The sequence below is a fragment of the Protopterus annectens genome, chromosome 5.part0, assembly GCF_019279795.1.
Source record: "Protopterus annectens isolate FY-2018-M chromosome 5.part0, PAN1.0, whole genome shotgun sequence".
Classification (NCBI taxonomy): domain Eukaryota; kingdom Metazoa; phylum Chordata; order Ceratodontiformes; family Protopteridae; genus Protopterus; species Protopterus annectens.
Window position 1 is genome coordinate 1,410,540,581 of NC_056735.1, and position 21,617 is coordinate 1,410,562,197.

At 44.0% G+C, this 21,617-nt stretch overlaps 1 protein-coding gene across 3 annotated transcripts in view; it reads left to right on the top strand.

Annotated features, from left to right (window-relative positions):
* CCDC82 (coiled-coil domain containing 82) overlaps positions 1 to 21,617 on the top strand; it is a 499,168-nt gene that overhangs the window by 183,982 nt on the left and 293,569 nt on the right. For 2 of the 3 annotated variants that reach the window (XM_044071220.1, XM_044071218.1), the window contains exon 4: positions 6,673 to 6,843. The exons of the other annotated variant lie outside the window; for it this stretch is intronic. In XM_044071220.1, coding sequence (XP_043927155.1) covers positions 6,673 to 6,843 — 171 coding nt within the window. The remainder of the gene's footprint in view (positions 1 to 6,672; positions 6,844 to 21,617) is intronic. 3 annotated transcript variants of the gene reach the window in all.

Below are 21,617 nucleotides of genomic sequence, written 5' to 3' on the forward strand. Positions count from 1 at the left end.
TTATGAGATGCAATAAGAATGTCCCGTACTGGTAAAAAAATATAATTCTGTCTGGCAATCAAAGGAATTGGAGGAGCCAAGCTGTGAGCTTCAGACTGTCTAGGTTAGGGTGAATCAGATTCTGCGGATTTGAGATCAACCCCAGGGTTGGGTGGAGAATCCATGGTTAATCTAGCAGGTGAGGCCAAAGGAAGGGGAACCAAATCTGCCAGGGCCAATATGATGCGATGAGGATCACCTTGCTCTTCAAGCAACGTGCTTTCTTCAGGAACTGTGGGATGAGGGGGAGCGGTGGAAAAGCATAGAGAAGACCAGAGGGCCAATCGTGGACTAGAGCATCCCTGGGTGACTGTCCCAGAGGGGGAATCGGGGCGAAGTAGTTGCTGCATTTGTAGTTGGTCGGGGATGCAAAGAGGTCGCGGCAAGGACAAGCCCCAGTGGTAAAAGATCTCCGCTGCTATCAAGGGATTCGGGGCCCACTCGTGAGGTTGTAGGATACACCTGCTGAGCCTGTCTGCTATCACGTTGGAACTCCCGGGAATGTGTGTTGCTAGGAGAAAGCAGTTGGTAGCCATCGCCCATTGCCGTATCCTCATGGCCTCTCAACAAAGGGGATAAAATTTGGTTCCACCTTGTTTGTTGATATACCAGACCACCGCCATGTTGTCTGATTGTATCACAGTAGTCCCGGACGGCAGCAGGGGATGGATTGCTTGCAACGCCAGAAGTACCGCCCTCGGCTCTAGAACATTTATATGCAGTCGGGCTTCCAGTTCGGACCAAGTGCCTTGGACTGTCTGCCCCTGACATAGCCCACACCCACCCCATCAGAGAAGCGTCCATGGTCACTGTGGCCTTGGGCTACTGGGGGGAGAATGGGCGAGACCATTGTGACGGGTCGTGGGACATCCACCAATTTAAATCCTGTTTGCACCTGTGAGTTACTCGGATTTTGGCTGAAAGAGGATACTGAAAGGGATACCATTGAGTGAGCAGTAGCCATTGTAGGAGCCTCATGTGAAACCTGGCTAGGGGAACAATGGTGATAGAGGCTGCCATGGAACCCAACAGCTGAAGGACAGAGTGAGCTGTGGATTTCTCCCTTGAAAGAATTGGGACCAGTTGTTTTATACTTAGTATCCTGTGTTCCGGAATGGATGCTCTGCAATTCTTTGTATCCAAGATGACCCCTATGAATTCTGTGGACTGAGATGGGGTGAGATTGGATTTTCGCCAGTTTATGGTTATGCCTAGCTTTTCTGCAGTGACGAGAGAGAATGCCAGGGCCTCTTCCAATAGATGTCTGGTGGGAGCGGAAATGAGCTAGTTTAGGTATGGAAACACCTGGAATCCTTCTAGTCACAAGTGGGCTGTGATGACTGCCATGCACTTTGTGAAAACACTGAGTGCTGTAGAGAGTCCTAAGGGCAGCACTCTGATCTGGTAGTGACTGGCTCCCGCAAGGAAGCACAGGAATCTTGATGGCCTGTCCACTTTTTTGTGGTAGTACGCATCTTGATCTGTAGAGCACATCCAATCGTCTTTTTCCAACAGTGGGAGGATAGACTGTATTGTGACCATCCAGTATTTTTGCACTCTTACAAATTTGTTCAATACACTGAGATCCACAATTGGTCTCCAGTCCCCTGTTTTCTTTGGCACCAAAAATAGTCTTGAGTAGAATCCGGATCCTATCTGGTCTGGAGGGACTGTTTGGATGACTCTTTTTCTTAGCAGCTTTGTTATCTCTAATGCTGCTTCTTCCCTTTGACTGGGTGGAACGTCGGGTAGGTTTTTTGAAGGGACATGACAAAGATCGAAGAGGATATGATAACCTTTGGTTATAATCCTTTGTACCCAAGAATCGGTGGTGATGGTTAGCCAGGCAGAAGGGTACAAGGAGAAACAACCCCCAACCACCTCCAGAGGAAAGGAGTTGGACTGCTCTACAGGAGCGCTGGTAGGATTGGCCAGAAAAGAGTCCCTGGAACTCTGGTTACACGGAAAAGGGCGTCTTCCCTGTGAGTTTCCCCCTCTGCCTCTAGGAGAGAACTTGGCCTGTCTGTCACAGAAAGGACCCTGATACTTCTTGAACCATATCTTCCCACTCTTTTGGTTTCGGGAGAAAGCACATTGAGGGGAAGAGTAACGGACACCTACGGCAGAAAAGGGTCTTACCATCCTGTTCACATCTGGCCAGTGTGCTTTTTAACTTTGGGTCCAGACAACGAGGAGGCTTCAATGGGAGCATTAAGAAAGGAAGCCTTAAAGGGTTCCATGAAATTGCATAAGCGCATCCAGGCTTGTCTCAAGACCATGCCTGAACCCGCCTCTCTGGCTGCTCCTTCTGATGCGTGGGATATCAGTCGAATGGAGGAGTTGGATATTGACGCAATGGTGGCCAGCTGAGAAGCCACTTTGTCATGGACCTCATCAGATACTGCACCAGCCAAGGTTTCAGAGAGCTCAGAAATTAGATCTCTTTGGAGCCTGGTAAAGTGTGCCATATAATTCCGGGACCTGATAGCAAAGGTCGCTGATGCAAAGGTGCGCTTCCCTATCCTGTCCAGAGACTGGGACTCTTTGTTGGGTGGATGGACAGTCTGGCTTTCTTCTTCCGCCAGATCCTTTTTGGTTGCGGCCGCCACCACCAGAGCATCCACAGGAAGACCTTTGGACGAATGGGGGATCAGTAGCAGGAGGGGACAAAATCTTACTGGCCTCCTGGGAATAGCCTCGATGGTGTCAGGAGCCTTCCAAACATGCTGCACGATGAGCCAGACCAGTTCATCGGCAGGTGGAGTAACCCAGGAGGTAGGGGGCCGGGTGCAAAAAGCCTGCAGGAACACAGGCTCCTCAGAGGTCAGATTAGAGGGCTGCCAATCACCTCTCTGTTTAAGGATTTCGAGGATATCACCGAAGGATACCTCAGAGGGTGACCGAGGGGGACCCTTCCCCATCATCAAAGTCTGTGTCTTCAGTGAGGGACTTCTCTGTGGAGTCCATGTGCTTCCTCTTGCACAAACTTTTCTGGTGAACTTCCTCAGAGGGGGAAGCTGGGGAAGACAACGGAAAGGAAGTTTCCTGTGGGAACACATCCTGAGGCCCTTGCGCTCAGTGACCGCTAGGTGCGACTTGTGAACATAGCAGTCCAGAGGAGGGCGGGGAGATAGCACAGTATCGCCAGCCGACGCCAGAGCCTTCTCCATTAGTTGGAAGGCTGGTCCACCTGAAGAGGGATGAGTGTCCAGGACAGAGGTCACCTCTCCCCTAAGTGGCTCAGACTGTCGAACCAGAGTCCCCGGATGGCTGTGAAATACCAAATTACGCGTGTCACAACTGTCATCCTGGGTCGTAGCAAAACTCTCCTGCCACTAAGGCAACTGTGGTTCCTTAGTGAGGTCCATAAAGAGAACTGTAGAGGGGGGGGGGACTGTGCTATATCAAGGGGCTTCAAAGGCAATGAAGGAGGAGAATAAGAAGGGGTCTTTGGCGATGGGTGATCACCTCCCAAGGAAGGATAGGTCCTAGGGGGGGGGGGATACCTCTGGCCAGGAGCACATGTTCCACAAGATGCAACATGTCGTGTTCAGAAAGGCTCCTAGTGGACTTCACCGACACAGCTGAGGGAGAAACAGGTCTATCCACAGAAGAAACGAGCTCGGTGCCCATCTCACCAGTCCGCATTGAGAACAACGGCGCCGAGAGAGACTGGACTATGGGTGTCTGCACTAAGGAAATCATTGGTGCCGAGGTCACGGTCTGCACTGACCAGAATATCGGTGCTGAAGGGGTTGTCGGTACCGAGGCTGGAACCAAAAAAATTGGCATCAGTAACTGAGGCGTCAGTCCGGGTAGGATGTCGGAGCCGATGTGGTTAAAGTCTGTGCCGACTGAATAGCCGGTGTAGTAGTAGTAGTATGAACCGAGGAGCCCCTCTGTACCGATATGGTGAAGGCTGCAGTAGACCGTGCCGAAAACACAGATGGCGCCGAAGGCTTTGGTGCCAAAGATCTAGGCATCAAAAGCTCTGGGGCCGAAAGTCAGCTCCGAAGCAGAAAGCTTAGCCTTCTTGGGTTTTGGTTGGCGGGAATCCCTAGCCCAGGGATGAAGGCAGAGACTTGGCCTTATGATCATCTGACTTTTTCTTATGGGCTCTAGTAGGGGTTGAAGCCTCCGACCCAGAAATAGCCTCTGAAAAGGGAGATTTAAGAAGTCCCTTCAGCAACAATTTATTTTTCCTCTCAATCAAAGTTCTATTGGAAAAGTTCTTACAAATACCACAGGGCGAGTCAACAGATAAGTGAGGCACACCCAAACAGTAGACACACAGAGAGTGTGCATCTAATGTAGGTAATTTGTGTCCACAATCTGAACACCTTTTAAATCCTGGACTACCTTTTTTATCTGCCATGATAGAAAAGGATAAAGAAAGAAAGGGTACTAGCAATGGTACGAAAGAATACCCGAAGGTAATGAAGAATGGATTACCAATGATGGTAAGAGGGAAATACCTCGTGGTAAAAGGTTGAGAATAAAGAGAAGGAAATACAGTCGCTAAAAGCGATAAGGTAAGAGACAACAAATTATAAACTTTTCTGACAGAAAAGTTTATAATTTTAGACTAGTCTGACAAAAAATGATCTCTACTTCGCTCAAGAGAAGTAGCTTGACACGACCGAATGGTGACACGGCAAACAAAATCTGAGGTAACCGGGAGAGGGGAATTCTGGGTAAGAGATTTTTAGCTAGAGTGTTTGTGGCTGACGCGAGCTTGGAAGATGGCCAGCTCTGTTCCGAGGTCGGAACCGATATCCATACGTAAGGAATGAACGAAGATTAACAATATTAGATAGGATTTTACAGACTTGTTTACTTTTTGTAAGATATGTTTTTGATTTCTTTTTTTTTTTTACCGTAGAAGACAATGGCATACTTAAAAACTTCTTTAGGAAGTTCACCCTTTGCACCTACAAACTTAGCATAGTTAATCCTGAGGTCACTGCACTTTGAGGAGGGGCAAACCCCCAGTATTACTAACCTTTTTTTCTTAATGCCAATTTCACCAGTGCAATTATTTCAGTGCTCAGCATTCACAGCAATAGTGTATTCAATATTAATTTCAGCAAGACAGATGTTAGAGCGTCAGACTGCTATTTAATGAGAACCCTATGAGTATTACCTAGTAGTAACTCACTTTTTTGGACATAAGTTTTGTCGTTTTCTTCAGGATAAGAGTCCAGATAAGAGGGCTTTTTTTCTTATTGTAGATGTACACTGCCTTCTCATGTTCTACCTGAGAAAGGTGCAAGAGCTGAAGATGACAGAGTATTTGTTTCTTCTTCTTTGCCATTGGTAAGCAGAGTCTGGTAGAGACCAAGAAAACTGTATCCGTATTCATTGCTTACTGTTTTGTTTATCTTGTGTCAAACAGCCACTCTTTGTGTAGTCAAAGGCTACTCCATTGAGGGTGTTGCCTTTTCCAATACCACTTTCAAGAACATATGCCTACAGATATTAGGGCCATGTCCACTTTTTCATCATTGCACAGTTTATATCTTTAGCTCAGGCCTTCAGCTCCCTTTGGCACATCCATGCTCTGGGATTCATCCTTCTGTGATTTGTCTTTGTGGTGTTTCTGGATTCCTCCTCCTGGGGGTTATCTTTACTGTTTAGAATTCTTCCCAGCAGTCAGTCACTGCAGAGGACCAGTGGAAGTAAGATGTAATAGGTATGTGAGTACTTGCTGTATAAGGTGAACTTTGAGGGGGACTTCTTCAGGTGGAGGAACTTGCTATCCTTCCTTCCTTTGCCTGTTGTTGGAAGGCTCCACTACCCTCCTTCCCTCTGTCTCTCTCTGCCTTTGTTGGATGCTTCTCTCCCCTCCATGCCTACCTCTTTCTCTGCCTGTAATGGGATGACTCCGGTTCCCTCCCTTCCTCTGTCCACCTGTTTGTTGGATGGCTCCTGCACCCACTTAGAAACTTATTTACCCTGCAAGTATACTTTTTATTTATCTGTAGTTTTATATCTTTCATGCGCAGCTCACTTATTCTGCAGTGGGACAGAACCTTGGGCATGGCAGGCCAAATGTTGTACAGTCCTGTTCCTGTGCAAGTTATATCATGATGTCATTGGGTGGGGAGTATATAAATCAAATGCTGGAGTGAGAGATTGGAGTTAGAATGTCAAGGGAGAGACTCAGCAGGTAGATCTTAACTGTCCTTCAATGCAGAGAACCGTCTTGAAGACCATCAAGTATGGTGAGTGCTCTTGTTTTTTTTTTTTTTTTTTTTTTTTTTTTTTATCAAAAAGTATTATGGTTATTAGTAGTAGAGGTTTATTTAAAAAGAAAGGTAGATCCAGACTGCAGCTCACGCTGTCACGTTTTTTTTTTGGTCACTGAATTGTAGTAATAGATGCAGTACTTTCAAATGGCTGTTGACACCCTTTTTAATTGCAAGGGAAACAATGAAAATATTAACACATGTTGCAAGCAAAAGAAAAAAGTATAGAGATCATTCTCCTTCAGAAAGAAAGTATAGGAAAATATTCTTGGAACTGCATTCTTACACACATGAATTTTTCACTTTAAATTAATGCAGATTTACCTGGATAAAATTATTGAGGAGTGTTGAGTTTTTTGTTACTAATTAGCGTGAACTTTTTCAGGAGAGAGTGGAGGGTTATCCAAGTGTAAAAGTTGTTATGCGTGGAGTTCGAAGTTCGAACTGCCAAGCCTGTGGTATGCTTCGCCCCTGCAAATTCTCAGTCATTTTATCCGGGCAGCTGTACAACAACAAAACACTAGAAGATGACGATTTCATGTCTCATGACAAACAGGTAAAACTGTTTTCTTCTTTTTCAGTGTACTGATTGTGTTCAGTGGCTTTAAACCCCAGCTGTCTAAAGCTTGCTGAAGAGCACTAGTCCTACATAAAATTTACTTAACAGGGATTTTGTTTCCCACACTTGAATCATTATTACTACACAAAGCTTACTTAACAGAGAGCTCATTTCCCACACTTTATTATTCCTAGAAAAAATTTACTTAGAGTTTGTTTCCCGCAATGAATTGTTATTCCAGCCACTTAACAGGGAGCTCCTCTACCCATACTTGAATCATTATTTCTGCACACAGTTTACTTAATAGGGAGCTCCTCTCCTCAGTTGTATCATTATTCATGCATGCGCAAAGTTTACTTAACAGGGCGCTCCTTTCCCCTCATTTAAGTCATCCCTTCACAGAGTTAACTTAACCAACATTTAAATAGTAAGGCAGCCAATGAAAATCTAGTAATTTACCCTCCTTTTTCTTAAAGGTTTTAAAGGAACAGATGCATTCAAACCAGGGCTCCTGTCAGCCCCTAACTTAATTATCCATTTTGTCTCAATGCACTCAGTTTCATTCGACACCTCACCTCCTCTAACATTTTTATGAATCACTTTTAAGACCATGAACTTAAAATAATGACCTTCATGTTCCCCTATATGCTGTGCTAATGCATTACTTATATCATGATGTCTAATGTCAAACAAATGACCAAATATTCTGTTCTTAAGCATACAGTTGGTCTTGCCAACGTAGAATGAAATGCATAATTGGCACATAGCTATATATACAACATTCTTACTCCTACAGTCAGCATATTCCTTCAAAAAATATGCCTGACCTGTTTTAGGGTGTACAAAAAGATTGTCCTTGTTGATGTACTCACAGGCCTTGCAGTGATAGCAGGGGAAAGTTCCTATTCACCCTGTTTTCAAAGCCTTACAAGGAATATTTCTGGGCTCCCGACACAGCATGTCCTTCAAATTCCTATTCCTTCTAAAGGTAAATCTGGGTCTCTCTCCCACAATATCAGCTATCTTAGGCACACCTTCAACAATATAGTGAAAGGCCAGGCGAATAGGGTTTTGTGACTTTTGTACAGGGACAGAACGTTTTGAACATGAATGTTTTGTCAGAGAATTTTGAAAGGAGGGGATATAAAAAAACGAACAAATTGAGGCATCTATTAATACTGTGAAAATTAATCGGAATAAAGTGGCGAAACCTAGGTATAGTAGAGTAGACACAGATAGAATGTTAGATAATGAGAGTGAAAAATTTAGACAAGGACAGTTAATACTTACTTATGGTAGTGATGTGGGAGGGATCTGCGATATTAGACAAAATTGGAAAATATTGCATACGGATCAAAGGATATTGTGGAAACAAGGACAATCTTTTTGTACATCCCAGAGCATATTTTTTGAAGGAATATGCTGACTGTAGGAGTAAGAATGTTGTATATATAGCTATGTGCCAATTATGCATTTCATTCTATGTTGGCAAGACCAACTGTATGCTTAAGAACAGAATATTTGATGTTCTTCGTCTTCCCTTGCTGCAGTCCTGACAATTGGGTATAGTCCGCGTCCCAGTCGGCCCGAATACCAGAGTATAAGGCTGACGTCGGTCATGGCCCCTTAGACTGACGTCAGTACGTCAGGGTACTAATGCGCATGACCGACGTCATTTCCTCAGTCTTTTTTGCCGCATGGTCCGATGCAGAAGCAATTTTGCGAGTGCAGGTTGGCGTTCTGAGATTTTCCGAAACCGGAGTTTCAGACCGAATACAGAGTTGGCTAAGTAAACATTTTGGTTTTCTTGCCTCAGTATTTAACCGGATGTCAGAAAAAGTGAATAACTGTATTTCTTGTGGGAAGCAGATACATAGGGATTATCATACATTGTGTATACCTTGTTTAGGGCCTGAGCACGACGTTGTTGGTTGCCGCTCTTGTGCTAGATTTAACAAGCGCACTATTAAGAGGAGGCTTGATTGTGCTAGGTTAGTGTTTGGGAAGCAATTATACTATGCCGCCGGATGCTCCGGCGCCTGCTTCATCTAAGAAGCGCAAGGACAAAACAGTGAAGTCTAGGGTGAGGAACCGGCAGTCCCGGACGCCGGTCCTTTAGAAGGCTCAGGGGAGCCAGAGGTTTTGCCAGGAGTCTCTATGGAGTCTCAGGCAGATACTTTACTGTTACAGGATGTGCCCTCTCAGGAGGTAGGCCAGGCTGAGGGGGCTTCTCAGGTAACTGTTCTTTCCTCTCTTCCCAAGGTTGTTAGGGCCTCTCCTTCTGTTGCCAAAGCTTCTTTTAGAGGAAGGCCAAGTTCAGCTTCTGTAGGGGCTTCTCCTAGCATTTCGGGCTCTGTGCCTAAGAAACATATGCTTAAAATGGCAGAAGATTTGATTACTTTGATTAGAGGTTCTATGCCCCCACCTGATAAGAGGTCTAGGGTGGAACAGGAGTTTGATAGTTTTGAACAGTGTTCACAGGCTTCAGAGTCTTCTGTGGAAGACTTGCAAGAGTTTCCTACTTATTCTGATTCTGATGTGGATGATTCCACTCCTTCAGCTTCTCCTCCTGAGGATTTTTCATTTTCAGAGACTCTTCACTCCATGAGGGAGCACTTTAAATGGGAAGGCCAAGATTACTCTGACTCCAGAAAAAGGCTTAGGGAATTCTTGTTTTTGCCCCAGCATAGGCCTTTAGCTATTCCTCCTGTGTTGAATGTGGTGGAGGATGTTTTTGCAGAGGCTTCTCTGAACCCTGATTCCTTGCCTCCTGCTCCTGTTAAGCCTGATAGGTATTATAGGGTGCCCGAAGCTCATAAGTATTTGTTTAAGAGTCCCAGGGCGGACCCAGAAACTGTTTCTCAGGGGCCTAAAGGTGTTAAAGCTTTTGTGGTTAAAAATCCTGTACCCTCTGATAAAGAGGCAAGGGCTTTGGATAGGTGGGGTAAGAAAGTATATACTTCTTCCACTCTAGCCATGAGGGGCTTGAATTGTCAATTTCATATGCTGAAATATCAGAATTATCTCCTTTCACAATTGAAATCTAAGGTGGATGCTTTGGCGGAAGGTATTGAGTGTAAAGAATTGCTGGATTTGGTTCATGTGTCTGAACAAGTGGGTAAGCATTCTTTGCAGTGTGGTTTTGATGCTGTTCAGGCCTCCTCGAGGGTGGCTGCTACTAGTTCTGTTCTTCGCAGACATGCATGGTTGAAGGATCAGAATTTAGCTGAGCATGTTAAGACCAGGATTTTGGATGCTCCTTTACAGTCTGATGTGTTGTTTGGGCCCTGTGGAAGCAGTTTTAAAGAAAATGGAGGACAAAGCTAAGTCTATGCAGACTGTTAAAGATTTTGCAGGTGCAGCCTCCCATGTTTAGTAGAAATTGGCCTGCTAAGGGGTGGACTTATCCTGCTTATGGTTCCCAGTCTAGGGGTTGGTCTAGACGTGGTAGGGGCAGGGCTCAAGGTTCTTTAGGCCTAGATCAGACAGTTCACCTGCTCAGACTTCTGGTGAGGGCAGGGGTCAGTCCTTTCGTAAGCAGAACCAATGACCTGCCTTTTCAGCTGCCAGTGGACTCTCGTCTGGCAGCTCCTTTGGGAGGAAGATTGTCTCTTTTCAAAGAAAATTGGGATTTAATCACTCAAGACAGATGGGTGCTGGATATCATTCATCACGGGTACAGATTTTATTTCCACACAATGCCCCTTTCAAAGGCATGCCAGATGTTCCTCCTCCACAAAGAAAAGAGGCTCACAAGCAAGTTTCTCAGTTACTCCAGATAGGGGCTATTCAGCCAGTCCCTGTGTCAGAAAGGGGATTTTATTCTCGCCTGTTCCTAGTACCAAAGAAGGGGAACACATGGAGACCAATTTTGGATTTATCTATCCTCAACACTTATCTGGACATTCCCAAGTTCAAGATGTTGACGTTACAGCAACTGTTACCTCTGCTGGGCAAGGATCACTGGATGGTAACTTTGGATCTCAAGGAAGCTTACCTTCATGTGTCCATAAGGCTAAGTTGCAGAAAGTATCTGCGGTTTCGAACTGGAGATTTTCATTATCAGTTCTCTGCATTGCCCTTTGGCTTATCTACTGCCCAGAGTATTCACAAAGGTTCTGGCTCCAGTGATAGCTCACTTCAGGCTTCAAGGCATTCAAATTTATCCTTACTTGGACGACTGCCTGATTCTGGCTCAAGAAAAGGAACACCTTCTACAGCATCTGGAATATGTCATAGCAGTGCTAAGATGCCTAGGGTATTCTGTGAACGAAATAAAGTCCAGTCTAGTACCCTCTCAAGACATGTGCTTTCTGGGTGTGAGACTGAATACAGCAGCCCAGATGGCCTTTTTAACCCCGGACAAACAAAAGAGTCTGTCACTTTACTTCCATCAACTATCTCATCAGTCCGTGCTGACTGCAAGGACAGTCCTTCAAGCATTAGGGTTCATGGCATCTTGTATTCTGGTGCTTCCCAATGCCAAACTGCATATGAGGAAGCTGCAATGGTATCTCAAAAATGTATGGACACAGCACTGCCAAGATTTGGACACTGTCATTCAAATAATACCTTGCCTTCAAAAGGAATTCTTGTGGTGGGCTCAGGAATGTCACCTAAACAAGGGACTCTCTGTGACCCGGCCAGAGGCGAGTCAGATTTTAACGACAGATGCCTCGGACACTGCTTGGGGAGCTCATCTAAATGGAAAGTGGATACAAGACAAGTGGCCTGCCAGACTACAGCATCTACATATCAACATGAAGGAGATGTTAGCAGTCCAGTTTGCATTGATGGCGTTCAAGGAGTTACTTCTTCCAGGGCAGGTGTTGATTCTGACAGACAACACAACTGTCATGTGGTACATCAACAAGCAAGGGGGAACACATTCTTATCCTCTATGCAGGCAAGCAATGATTTTATGGGAGACTGCGTTAAGCCTGCAACTGACTCTTCAGGCAAGGTTTCTGCCAGGAGCACAGAACTCCCTAGCAGATGTATTAAGCAGACAAATCATGGATCCCCACGGTGGAAACTGGATCTTCATGTATTTCAGAAATTGACAGTGTCATGGGGAACTCCAGACATAGATCTGTTCGCTTCTCCACTAAACCACCAGCTGCCAAAGTATTGCACAAAGGGGTTTCATCACACAGCTTGGAAAGTGGATGCTCTGTCTTTCAGTTGGAAAAACCTTCATGTCTATGCCTTTCCACCTCTACCTCTTCTTCCAAAGGTATTACTAAAGGTCAGACAGGACAGGCCAAGGATGATTTTGATAGCTCCAGATTGGCCTCGGCAACACTGGTACCCACTTCTAAGGAGTCTTGTAAAGAAGCCTCCATGGCCTTTACCTCTGATTCCTCATCTGTTATCTCAGAAGGACGGTCATCTGCTCAATGTCAAGCTTCAATCTCTTCATCTCACAGCTTGGCATATTCTGTGTTGAAGCATGGTAGGTCTCAGCTTCCTCAACAAGTTTTAAATGTGATTATGGAAGCTAGAAGGCCTAGTACTAGGAGAGTGTCAGAAAAATGGAAGAGATTTTTATTTTGGAGTACAGCAAAGAATTTGGAGATTTCAGAGCCTAATTTGAGTGTGGCTCTTCAATATCTTACTGAATTATTGGACAAAGGTTTGTCTTTCTCTTCCATAAAGATTCATGCTGCAGCAATTTCAGCTCACTATGATTGTGACCCACCTTTGTTTCGCATCCTTTGTTCAAGCAGTTTCTTAGAGGGGCAAAGAATATAAGACCCGAGCTCCTACTCCTGCTTGGGATCTCAATTTTGTGTTGGAAAAACTTACTCTACAACCTTTTGAGCCTGCAGCTACTGCTGAATTGAAATATTTGTCATGGAAGACTGCTTTTCTGTTGGCTATTACTTCTGCAAGAAGGGTGTCTGAGTTGCAGGCCCTTATGGCAGTAGAGCCCTTTTGATTTTCCATAAGGACAGGGTATCATTACGTACTAATCCTTCCTTTATGCCTAAGGTGGTTTCTAGTGTGGCTTTAAACCAAACTATTCATTTGCCTACGTTTTTGCAGATCCTCAAAATAAAGGGGAAAAGATTTTGCACACTTTAGATGTACACAGGCAATTGCGTTATTATTTGAGCAGGACTAAAGATTTTAGGCAGTCTCAGCAGTTACTTGTTTCTTTTGCTTTAAGTTCACAGGGCAAGCCTGTGTCAAAACAAACTATTTCTAGGTGGATTGGCTTTTGCATTGCATTTTGTTATTCCCATCATGGCAAAGAGGTTCCAGCTGGGATTAGGCCTCATTCCACTAGGGCTACTGCCACTTCAACAGCATTTCTAAGGGGTGGCAACTAAGGATATTCTGGAAGCAGCTACTTGGAGTTCAGTGCATACTTTCTCTAGGCATTATCACCTGCCTATATACTCTAAGACTAGAGCTGGTTTTGCCACAGCTGTTTTACAAGGCATGTTGTCAGCTCCTGCTACTTTATAATTTGCCAGCCTCCCTTACCTCTGCTTTGGGATTCTACCCAATTGTCAGGACTGCAGCAAGGGAAAGAGAGAAATAGTACAGTTTTGTACCTACCATAAATGTAGATGTTCCCTCCTTCCCTCTGTGTTTCAGGGTGGTTGTGTAGGTGAGTTTACATGCTTATATTTTTTGTATATATTACTGTATATATTGTACATGTTTTTTGGTGCAGGTTGTTTTTGGGACTTGTCTTTTTGGGTCTTCTGACATCTGGGGCAAGAAAAGACTGACGTCGGTCATGCGCATTAGTACCCTGCATGACCGACGCTCTGGTATTCGGGCCGACTGGGGACTATACCCAATTGTCAGGACTGCAGCAAGGGAATCCTCGAACATCTACATTTATGGTAGGTACAAAACTGTACTGTCATTTGTTTGACATTAGACATCATGATATACGTAATGCATTAGCACCGCATACAGGGGAACATGAAAGTCATTATTTTAAGTTTATGGTCTTACAAGTGATTCATAAAAAAATGTTAGAGAAGGTGAGGTGTCGAATGAAACTGAGTGCATTGAGACAAAATGGATAATTAAGTTAGGGGCTGATAGGAGCCCTGGTTGAATACAGCTGTTCCTTTAAAACCTTTGTTAAGAAAAAGGAGGGTAAATTACTAGGTTTTCATTGGCTGCCTTACTATTTAAATGTTGTTTTTTAACTGTTGAATGTTATCCGAGGAAGGGCATGTTTGCCTGAAAGTGCTCATTGTGCACTTTTATTTATTTTAATAAACGTTTCTACATTTTTGCTCGCCTTGGTGTCTCCTACTACTATTTTTAGGATTTGCTCTGTTTTTATAATGAGGGGTCCATCAATCCTTCTTTATGCATATACTGAATCATGGAAAGGGCAGTGGTTTCCCCTTGAGGGCCCCCTACAGACACGCAGACACACACAGACACTCCTAAGATTATGCCTGTTATGAGTTTTTATAACTACACAACAATTTATTGATTTGAGCTCATTTCCTTACATACATATAGGGACAGTATGAACAGGTTGGTGCATAGGATATGCCACAGATATGAGAATATGGGATTGCGTACCCTGTCTCATTCTGTCAGATCAAGAAAGGACAAAAAAATTGAGGGATTTGATGAGGTAAAGACAATTATTCACCTCCCTGTCTGAACTTTCTTGGTTCCATTTCATCAGGATGGGTGCTCTCTTCAGTGCAGTAGTCATTCATTTATCTTGTTTTGTTTCTGAGTTCTCTTTGACAGAAAACTGTTTTCACTAAAGTAGACTGTAGACATGAAGCCTGCTTTACATGCTATGTTATACCCAGAAGACGATGCTTATAGCATTTAATTATATTTGGATTAATTAGACCAAAAAGTGCTGATATCCTGAGAAGTCTGGATACTTGATACCTGTTTTTTTCCAGATCAGTTTATCACTGAAATGTTCACCACCTTTTTTGCCCCCTTTTGACTCCGTTGAAAGCACATTCATTTTTCAGTAGGTAGGTCCCTGCTTTCATTTACTCCATCAACCCCTTTCATTTACTCTGTTATCAACCCTTTTCATTGTAAAACATGTGCTTTTATTTGACTTGCCAGTAGGTCAGTACTTGTCAAAGCAAAACCAAGTAGAAGAAACCAGAACCCTCTGTTAGCACTCTGAGTGTCTCATGCCTGCTCTCTTCCCATTTTTCATCAAACTCTTCAGGCAGTTTTCCATTTTTTCATTGTCTCAATACAGTTTAGATATGAAGGAGCTACTCTGGCTGTTCTGTATGATTGGTATTTTGTTGAACAAGTTTGCATGCAGGAGAAAATTTGCTGCTTTTCACAGTAAACTGCAAGATTACTGGTAACCCTTTTACCTTCTTTTTCTGCTTTGTCTTTTGGACATCATCTTTCCAAAGCCATTTTTTGATCTATCTGCCTGCGTCAAGGGAGGTTGCACTCAAAATTTGGTACACTCACTGCCTTTATTGCCTGTAAGGAGCGCACAACATTGTCACTAGAGCATCTGTTGGGGTTTTAGTATTGCACTGTGTAAATGATGCTGAGAAAGGCATTCCTTGTGAAACAGAACCTAACCAGGAGAAGGTTTGATCCAGGAGACTGCCGACTCTGACTCATGCCTGATGGCATCTACTCTCCCCATTCCCTGAGACTCAAAGACAGTCATCAAAAAACATGTTGTTACACTGAACGCAAATCAAAGCCAGTGCTGATGACTGCTTAGGCCAACCCCAGTGATTCAGGAGCAGCCAGAAGTGATGTATCTTACTGTGCAATTCCTAAGCATCCAGAGCCTGCAAACCCCCAGAAGCTATCATTGCCCTGGCAATTTTTCCCTCCCAAGTTAGATTACAGAAAATATGCACATACTGTTTGGGACATAAAAGCAGAAACAAAAGGGACCAGGTCTCCTATCCCCTTGGCTAAGGGATGTTGGGAGTGCTCAAAATTACATGTTTTAGGCTTTTATCCATTTTATAAGCCTCTCATCTTCATTCCATGGCACAGTACCACAACCTAGCTGCTAAGCCTTTAAGTGCCAAACCATCAGCACCCATAGAGTTAGCATTGCCTTTCCTACACCACATTCATGCTGCCATGGCGTCATTATTTGGCACTGATTGGCTCAGGTCTGTTTGCTGCATGGATACATTATTCAGTGTCTTACTTACAGGGTCTGTTTCTCATACCAGCATTTCAAACTTTACTGGCATTGAGGCAACTACAGCTCTCCTGGCATCAATCATGGGCTTGTAGAGCAGTCATGGAATTGATTTTGGTATTGGTAAGCCATTATTGTTTTATACAGGTATGATCAGACCTGACATTATGTAGCTGTTATTGGTGCACCCTATACAAACATCACTGGAGCAACTCCTGCTGGTACTGATGCCAGTAGACTCAGCCCGGCATGACTGTGGTCATTGGATATGCTGAGGTTATTCACGCAACTCGTGGCCTCTCCTGATCTCTTAAGTTCCTGCCTGTTAAAGCAAAGCACTAAAAGACCCTCTTAATCATTTGAATTTTTCAGAACCCTCCCTTGAAAAATGTTGTGACTTATTTTCCTCAGAGTTCCATGTAAGATGCGCCTGATTGAGGGTACAGCATCTTCTGTGTTCCATCCTCAGTGGCCCCAAATTAGGCAGATTCCTTCACAATTTGCAAGAAAAAGATGGCGTACCACAGGGTTCATCCCTTCCCTTCAGAGGAGGCTGCATCAGTTGTGTATGTACGCCCTCCCCCCATGCCCACACCACCTTGTGGACTTCTTGGATAACCACATCTTGAAGAATGGCACCATTGTCGCGTCAGGCAGTCCAGACACAGTAGCTCCTTGTACCCAAGAAAAAAAAGAATTGGATAGCATTTTTTACCATCCAAAGGGATTGGCCATCTGGTTAGAGCCACCAAAGCTAGACCAAAGATTTTTTGCACTAAAGAGAGTGTCTACTATATTAGAGATTCAGGATAATGAACAGATTTGGGAAATGAGTTTTAGTTCTCTGCCTTCTACCTGTGAACATTAAACTACTTAACTTTCATGGCTACTTCTGACAAAATGGGAAAAGATACAGGATGGGCTACAGAAAGAAAACTTAAGGTCCAGGCTACTGCTTCAGTGACATTTTCCAAATTATTTACAGTATGGCTGAGGGTTCAACAAAGCCGGCAGTAGCAGGCATGTCTGGGTATCAACATGTTTGGCTAAACCTAACAGATTTTGTGGAGAATGCCAAGGTGGTCTTCATATATTTTCTTTTCTCAGCACCTATCCTGTCTGTTTGGTGGTGATCTTAGCAAGCACTTAAAGGAGATGGAAGAATAAGAGAAGTTTCTTATGGATGTGTGTTAAATGTCAGCCTCAACAAAGATCTTCTTTTAAAAAGACACAGAAGAATTGGTGCCAAATGTGTTTTCAGGAGTAATACAGCCAGTGCCACACACACACACAAGTTTCTTCTACAGGAGATCATGGTTATCCCCAGGGCAGCAACAGTGATCTTTCCCTGGATGCTGCTGTCTGGATGCAGTTAGGGCCCCCACTGTCCCTTCACCAAACACAGTGACTAATGGTCACACAAGACAGCTGGGTAAGGGGCATAATATCCTGGGAATGCACAGTCCTGTTCATAAGAAAGCTGTCACACAGCAGTCCCTACCGGTTGCACCAACCAATCAAAGAAAGGCAGTATGGCAGGAAGTAATCATAAAAAATTGGCCAAACAAGATGTCCCACCTTGCCACAGAGCCCAAACATAATTAGTCCTGCCGTTGTTCTAACTGGGCTGTGACAAAAAACCTCAAACTTGTTTTGTCTGGATCTTTGCATCCTAAACTGTTGTATTGTAAAAGAAAAAATCCTGAATGGTTTTGTTTCACACTGTAACTGCCTGTCTGTCGACAGGAGATTGAATGTGTTGTGTTGTTTGGACCAACAGGATGTTTATTCATACATTATGATTATCAGGGAGTCCAGGATATTCTTGCACTTCAGTGTAGGAAAGAGTTTCTGCCAATTCAGAAACCTGCCCTTTGGTCTCAACACTGCAGATAGTGTTCGTCATTTGCTTGACAGTTGTAGCCTCCAGCCAGTGGCTGCAAATGATCAAAGTTTTCCATACCTAGACATTTGGCTTGCTGCTGCCACAACCCAGGGTGAACTAGTACAACATTCCTACTCTCCCATCAGACTGTGAGACTCACTGGACCTTTTGCTCAAATTTTCCAAACTCTGCTCCATTGTACACAATACATACATTTCTTAGGGTACACTGTGGACACCAAGATCGGCAAAACTGTCTTCCCAGAGGACATGGTTAGTATTCTGCATTATGAACTCTGACACAACAGTGAAGGTGCCATAGTGCAAGCGAAGGTTCAGGAGAACCACATGGTACTTCATGCCCATCTACACATGAAACCCCTGCAATAGGCCTGGTATTTCTATTGGAATCAACATGGCCATTTTATACTTCCCATCATGTCTCCGTTGCAGATTCCTGCAAGATGTGCCCTTAGCAATTATAAATGCCCAGTCCAACCAGAGGTATTGTCAGAATCTGCACACTGTGTTGGCAAGTACCACAGATGCATCTTAGCTTGAGTCTTTGGTTGACTAATTTATTTTTTAAGTCAGGACATTGCAAGGCTTATGCTTCCCTCAGGAGTGTCAAATATTGCTCATATTTTTTTGCAAGCCTTCAGAAATCACATATATGTGGATTCATTGCAAGTCCACATGGACAACATATCGGTGTGGCGCATCAGCAGACTGTTTCACTGACTCCTTTCCCCTGTGTAGAAAAGGCACTCTGGAACTGGGCTATCTCCCACAATTTCTTCTTCACTCTACTGAACACTCTGGAAGACAGATTGAGCAAAACCTTTCTTCTGCTGCACAAATGGTCATTAAATCAGAAGACAGCCCACAAAAATATTTATACAGATGGAGATGACCAAAGATTGCCACCTTTATCTCATAGTGAAATGCAAAGTGATGTTGGTTATTTTCACTTATTCCTACTTGAGACCACAACATGAAAGATGTTCTGGTAGAGATTTTGCCTAAGAGCTTCCTTTATGCCTTTCCCTGAACACCCCTAATAATTTTAACCTTCAAGAATGCAAAAAGACTACAGTTTAGTTTGATCTGATAGTCCCTTTTTGTCTGTGCCAAGTGTAGTTTTGCCTGCTGACTCCATGCATTCTGGGAAAACGCTTAGGTTACAACTCTTCTGACAGTTACTCACACCTCAAGGGGGTCACACAAGATCAGTGTCCTTAAACTGAGAGCATAGCTTCTTCAGTGCTGAAATGTGGTCATCTTCCCACATTGTCTCCCAAACTAGTGGGAATTGTAACTTCACAGGAGAAACCCTCCACACAAAGATGGAAGCATTTTGCAAACTGAGCAATTTGGTTTCTTCAAAACCCATGGTCAGAACTGCTGGGAAGTGTTCTACAGTATTTGATAAAAGCCTCTGCTTTTATTTTGATGCATTTGGCAGCTATGTCTAATTTCCACAAAACATATGACTTCATTTCCTTGATGATGCTTTGAGTCAGCGAGGCCTTTCTCAAGGATAGCTTCTGACTGAGACCTCCAGTCATGGACTTGATGCCACCCTGTGATATTTCATCTTAGACACCCTAGCTAGGCTGGTAGCTAGACTGCCTTTCCAACCAGCAGGAAGACTGTGTCAGATTCCCCTATTTAATCATTCACAAGGAAGGAGTGGTTGTCACAACTTCATCTTTCAATCCGATATTAACAACTGAGACCGGTGTGAACCTGAATCTGTTAACTGCCCAGTATTCTTCCCCTTTTATGAAAGGAAGGATAATGAGGATCTGATGGCATCAATTTTCATTCTATCCTCAACTGTTGGGTTTGGATCCACTTGGCTGTTACTGAAGCTTGTGGTAATCAAAAAGCTCTTGAGCTTCTCCCTTACTCGTATTGTACCAACCCCTAACATACCCCAGATCTCATTTACAGCTTTTCATGAAGATGTGGTCAGCCTTGGCTGTGGAGTATTTTTAAAGGTTAATGTAAATTTTTGCTCTGAAATCTTTCACATCTCTTGCTTATATATATATTACTCTCTTACCTTCTTTACATTGTTGTAATTCTTGCTAACCATTGTTGGTAATCCGTTTCCATTTCTTACTGTCTTTATAACACTCTAGCGTAGCTTTTATTTCCATCGCTGGTATTTCCTTCCTTTCTTTAGTTAAAAAAAAAAAAAAATAGTTACTGTTTTTTTCCCTTTAGTCACCGGTCTGTCTGAGAAAGCACCTTCCGGCTTCAAAAAGTGTCTAAAATGTGAGAACAAGTTGCCTCTTTCAGATGCTTATATGCCTTGCATTTACTGTGTGGGCCTTGAACATCTTCAGGAGGATTGTTCTATATGTAAGAATTTCAATCCTAGGGCTCTTGTGGATAGAGAAAATAAACTCATTCTTAAAGGTTTATTGCCATCTTCTTTCAGTAAAGCTATCTCTGGGGCTCAGTCCCACAAAATTAAAGCTATGGAGTCCTTAACTAAATCTCCTAAGCCTTCTACTTCCTAGACTCCTTCCTCAGAGCCATCAGGGAAGAGACAAAGGTTGGATCCAAAAGCTTTTTAAAGTCCCCTCCCCTTTGGATCTGAAGAAGAAAATATTAGCAGATCCTATATCCTCGGATCTGACAAAGAAACCCATGGATCCAACTACTTCAGATCTAATAGTTCTTCCTAGGACTAGATATTCCTCTTCTTATGATCCAGTGCCTTCCAGGGTTCCCTCCCCCTTTTTGTAAAGGTGCTGATACAAGTCACCTTCAGTTGCCTCGAATCGTTTATCCAGAAGTTTGACTGAGGAAGTTGTGACAGAATGATGAAGTTTCTCTCAATGGTCAGGAGGCCCATCCATCTACCACACCACCACTTCTTGCACCTTCTCTGATCCCTGTGGTTGCTTCAGAGTCCCCGGATCCAAACCTTCCTCGTCCATCTGGCTTTGGAGCCAAATATAACTTTGTCTTCAGATCTAAAGCTAGCTCTGACTGCACTGGCTCTGACATCCTCTGATCCGGATTACTCTTGGAGCCGAAGCTTCCTTGTCAGATCTGAGGCATTGGAGTCATCTCCTAGGGTTTCGGAGCTGTGGTGCTTTGGCACTGGATAGCTTAGCTCTGATTTCCTCCTCTGGGAGTTTGCTTTTGGGGCAGAGGGAGACAGTGGTCCAGAAGCCTGCCTTCTTGGAGCCGGGGTCTGTCTTCTCTCTGGAGAGGTCTGCCTTTCAGGTAGTGAAAAGAGCATTTTCTGTTCTGACAGGACGGTCGGATCCAAACTCCTCGGATCTTCAGCCTAGTTCACAGATGTCTCTGTGCTTGGAGCCACATCATTCTACGCCACAGGGATAGCCAGCTCGAGACCTTATGACTATCCAGCAGGGTTTCACGATCTCTTCACTGGAACATCACACCGAGGAAGTTCCTAGGAAGAGAAAGAACAAGAGGAGGCACTTGGACTCTCCACAAGAATCAGTCACTGAGGATACTGATTTCGATATGGGAGGATGATCTCCACGATCAGCTTCAAAAGACATTTCATTTGGAGACATCCTTGAGATCCTGTAGCAGAGAAGTGGCTGGACCTCCAGCAACCCTTTGCCAGAGGAATCAGTATTTCTGGAGGCCTTTGGAGGTAGCCCATCTACTTCCTGGGTTATTCAGCATGCCGATGAGCTCATTGATTTGGTCTCTCGGCAGGCATGGAAAGAGTATGACTTAG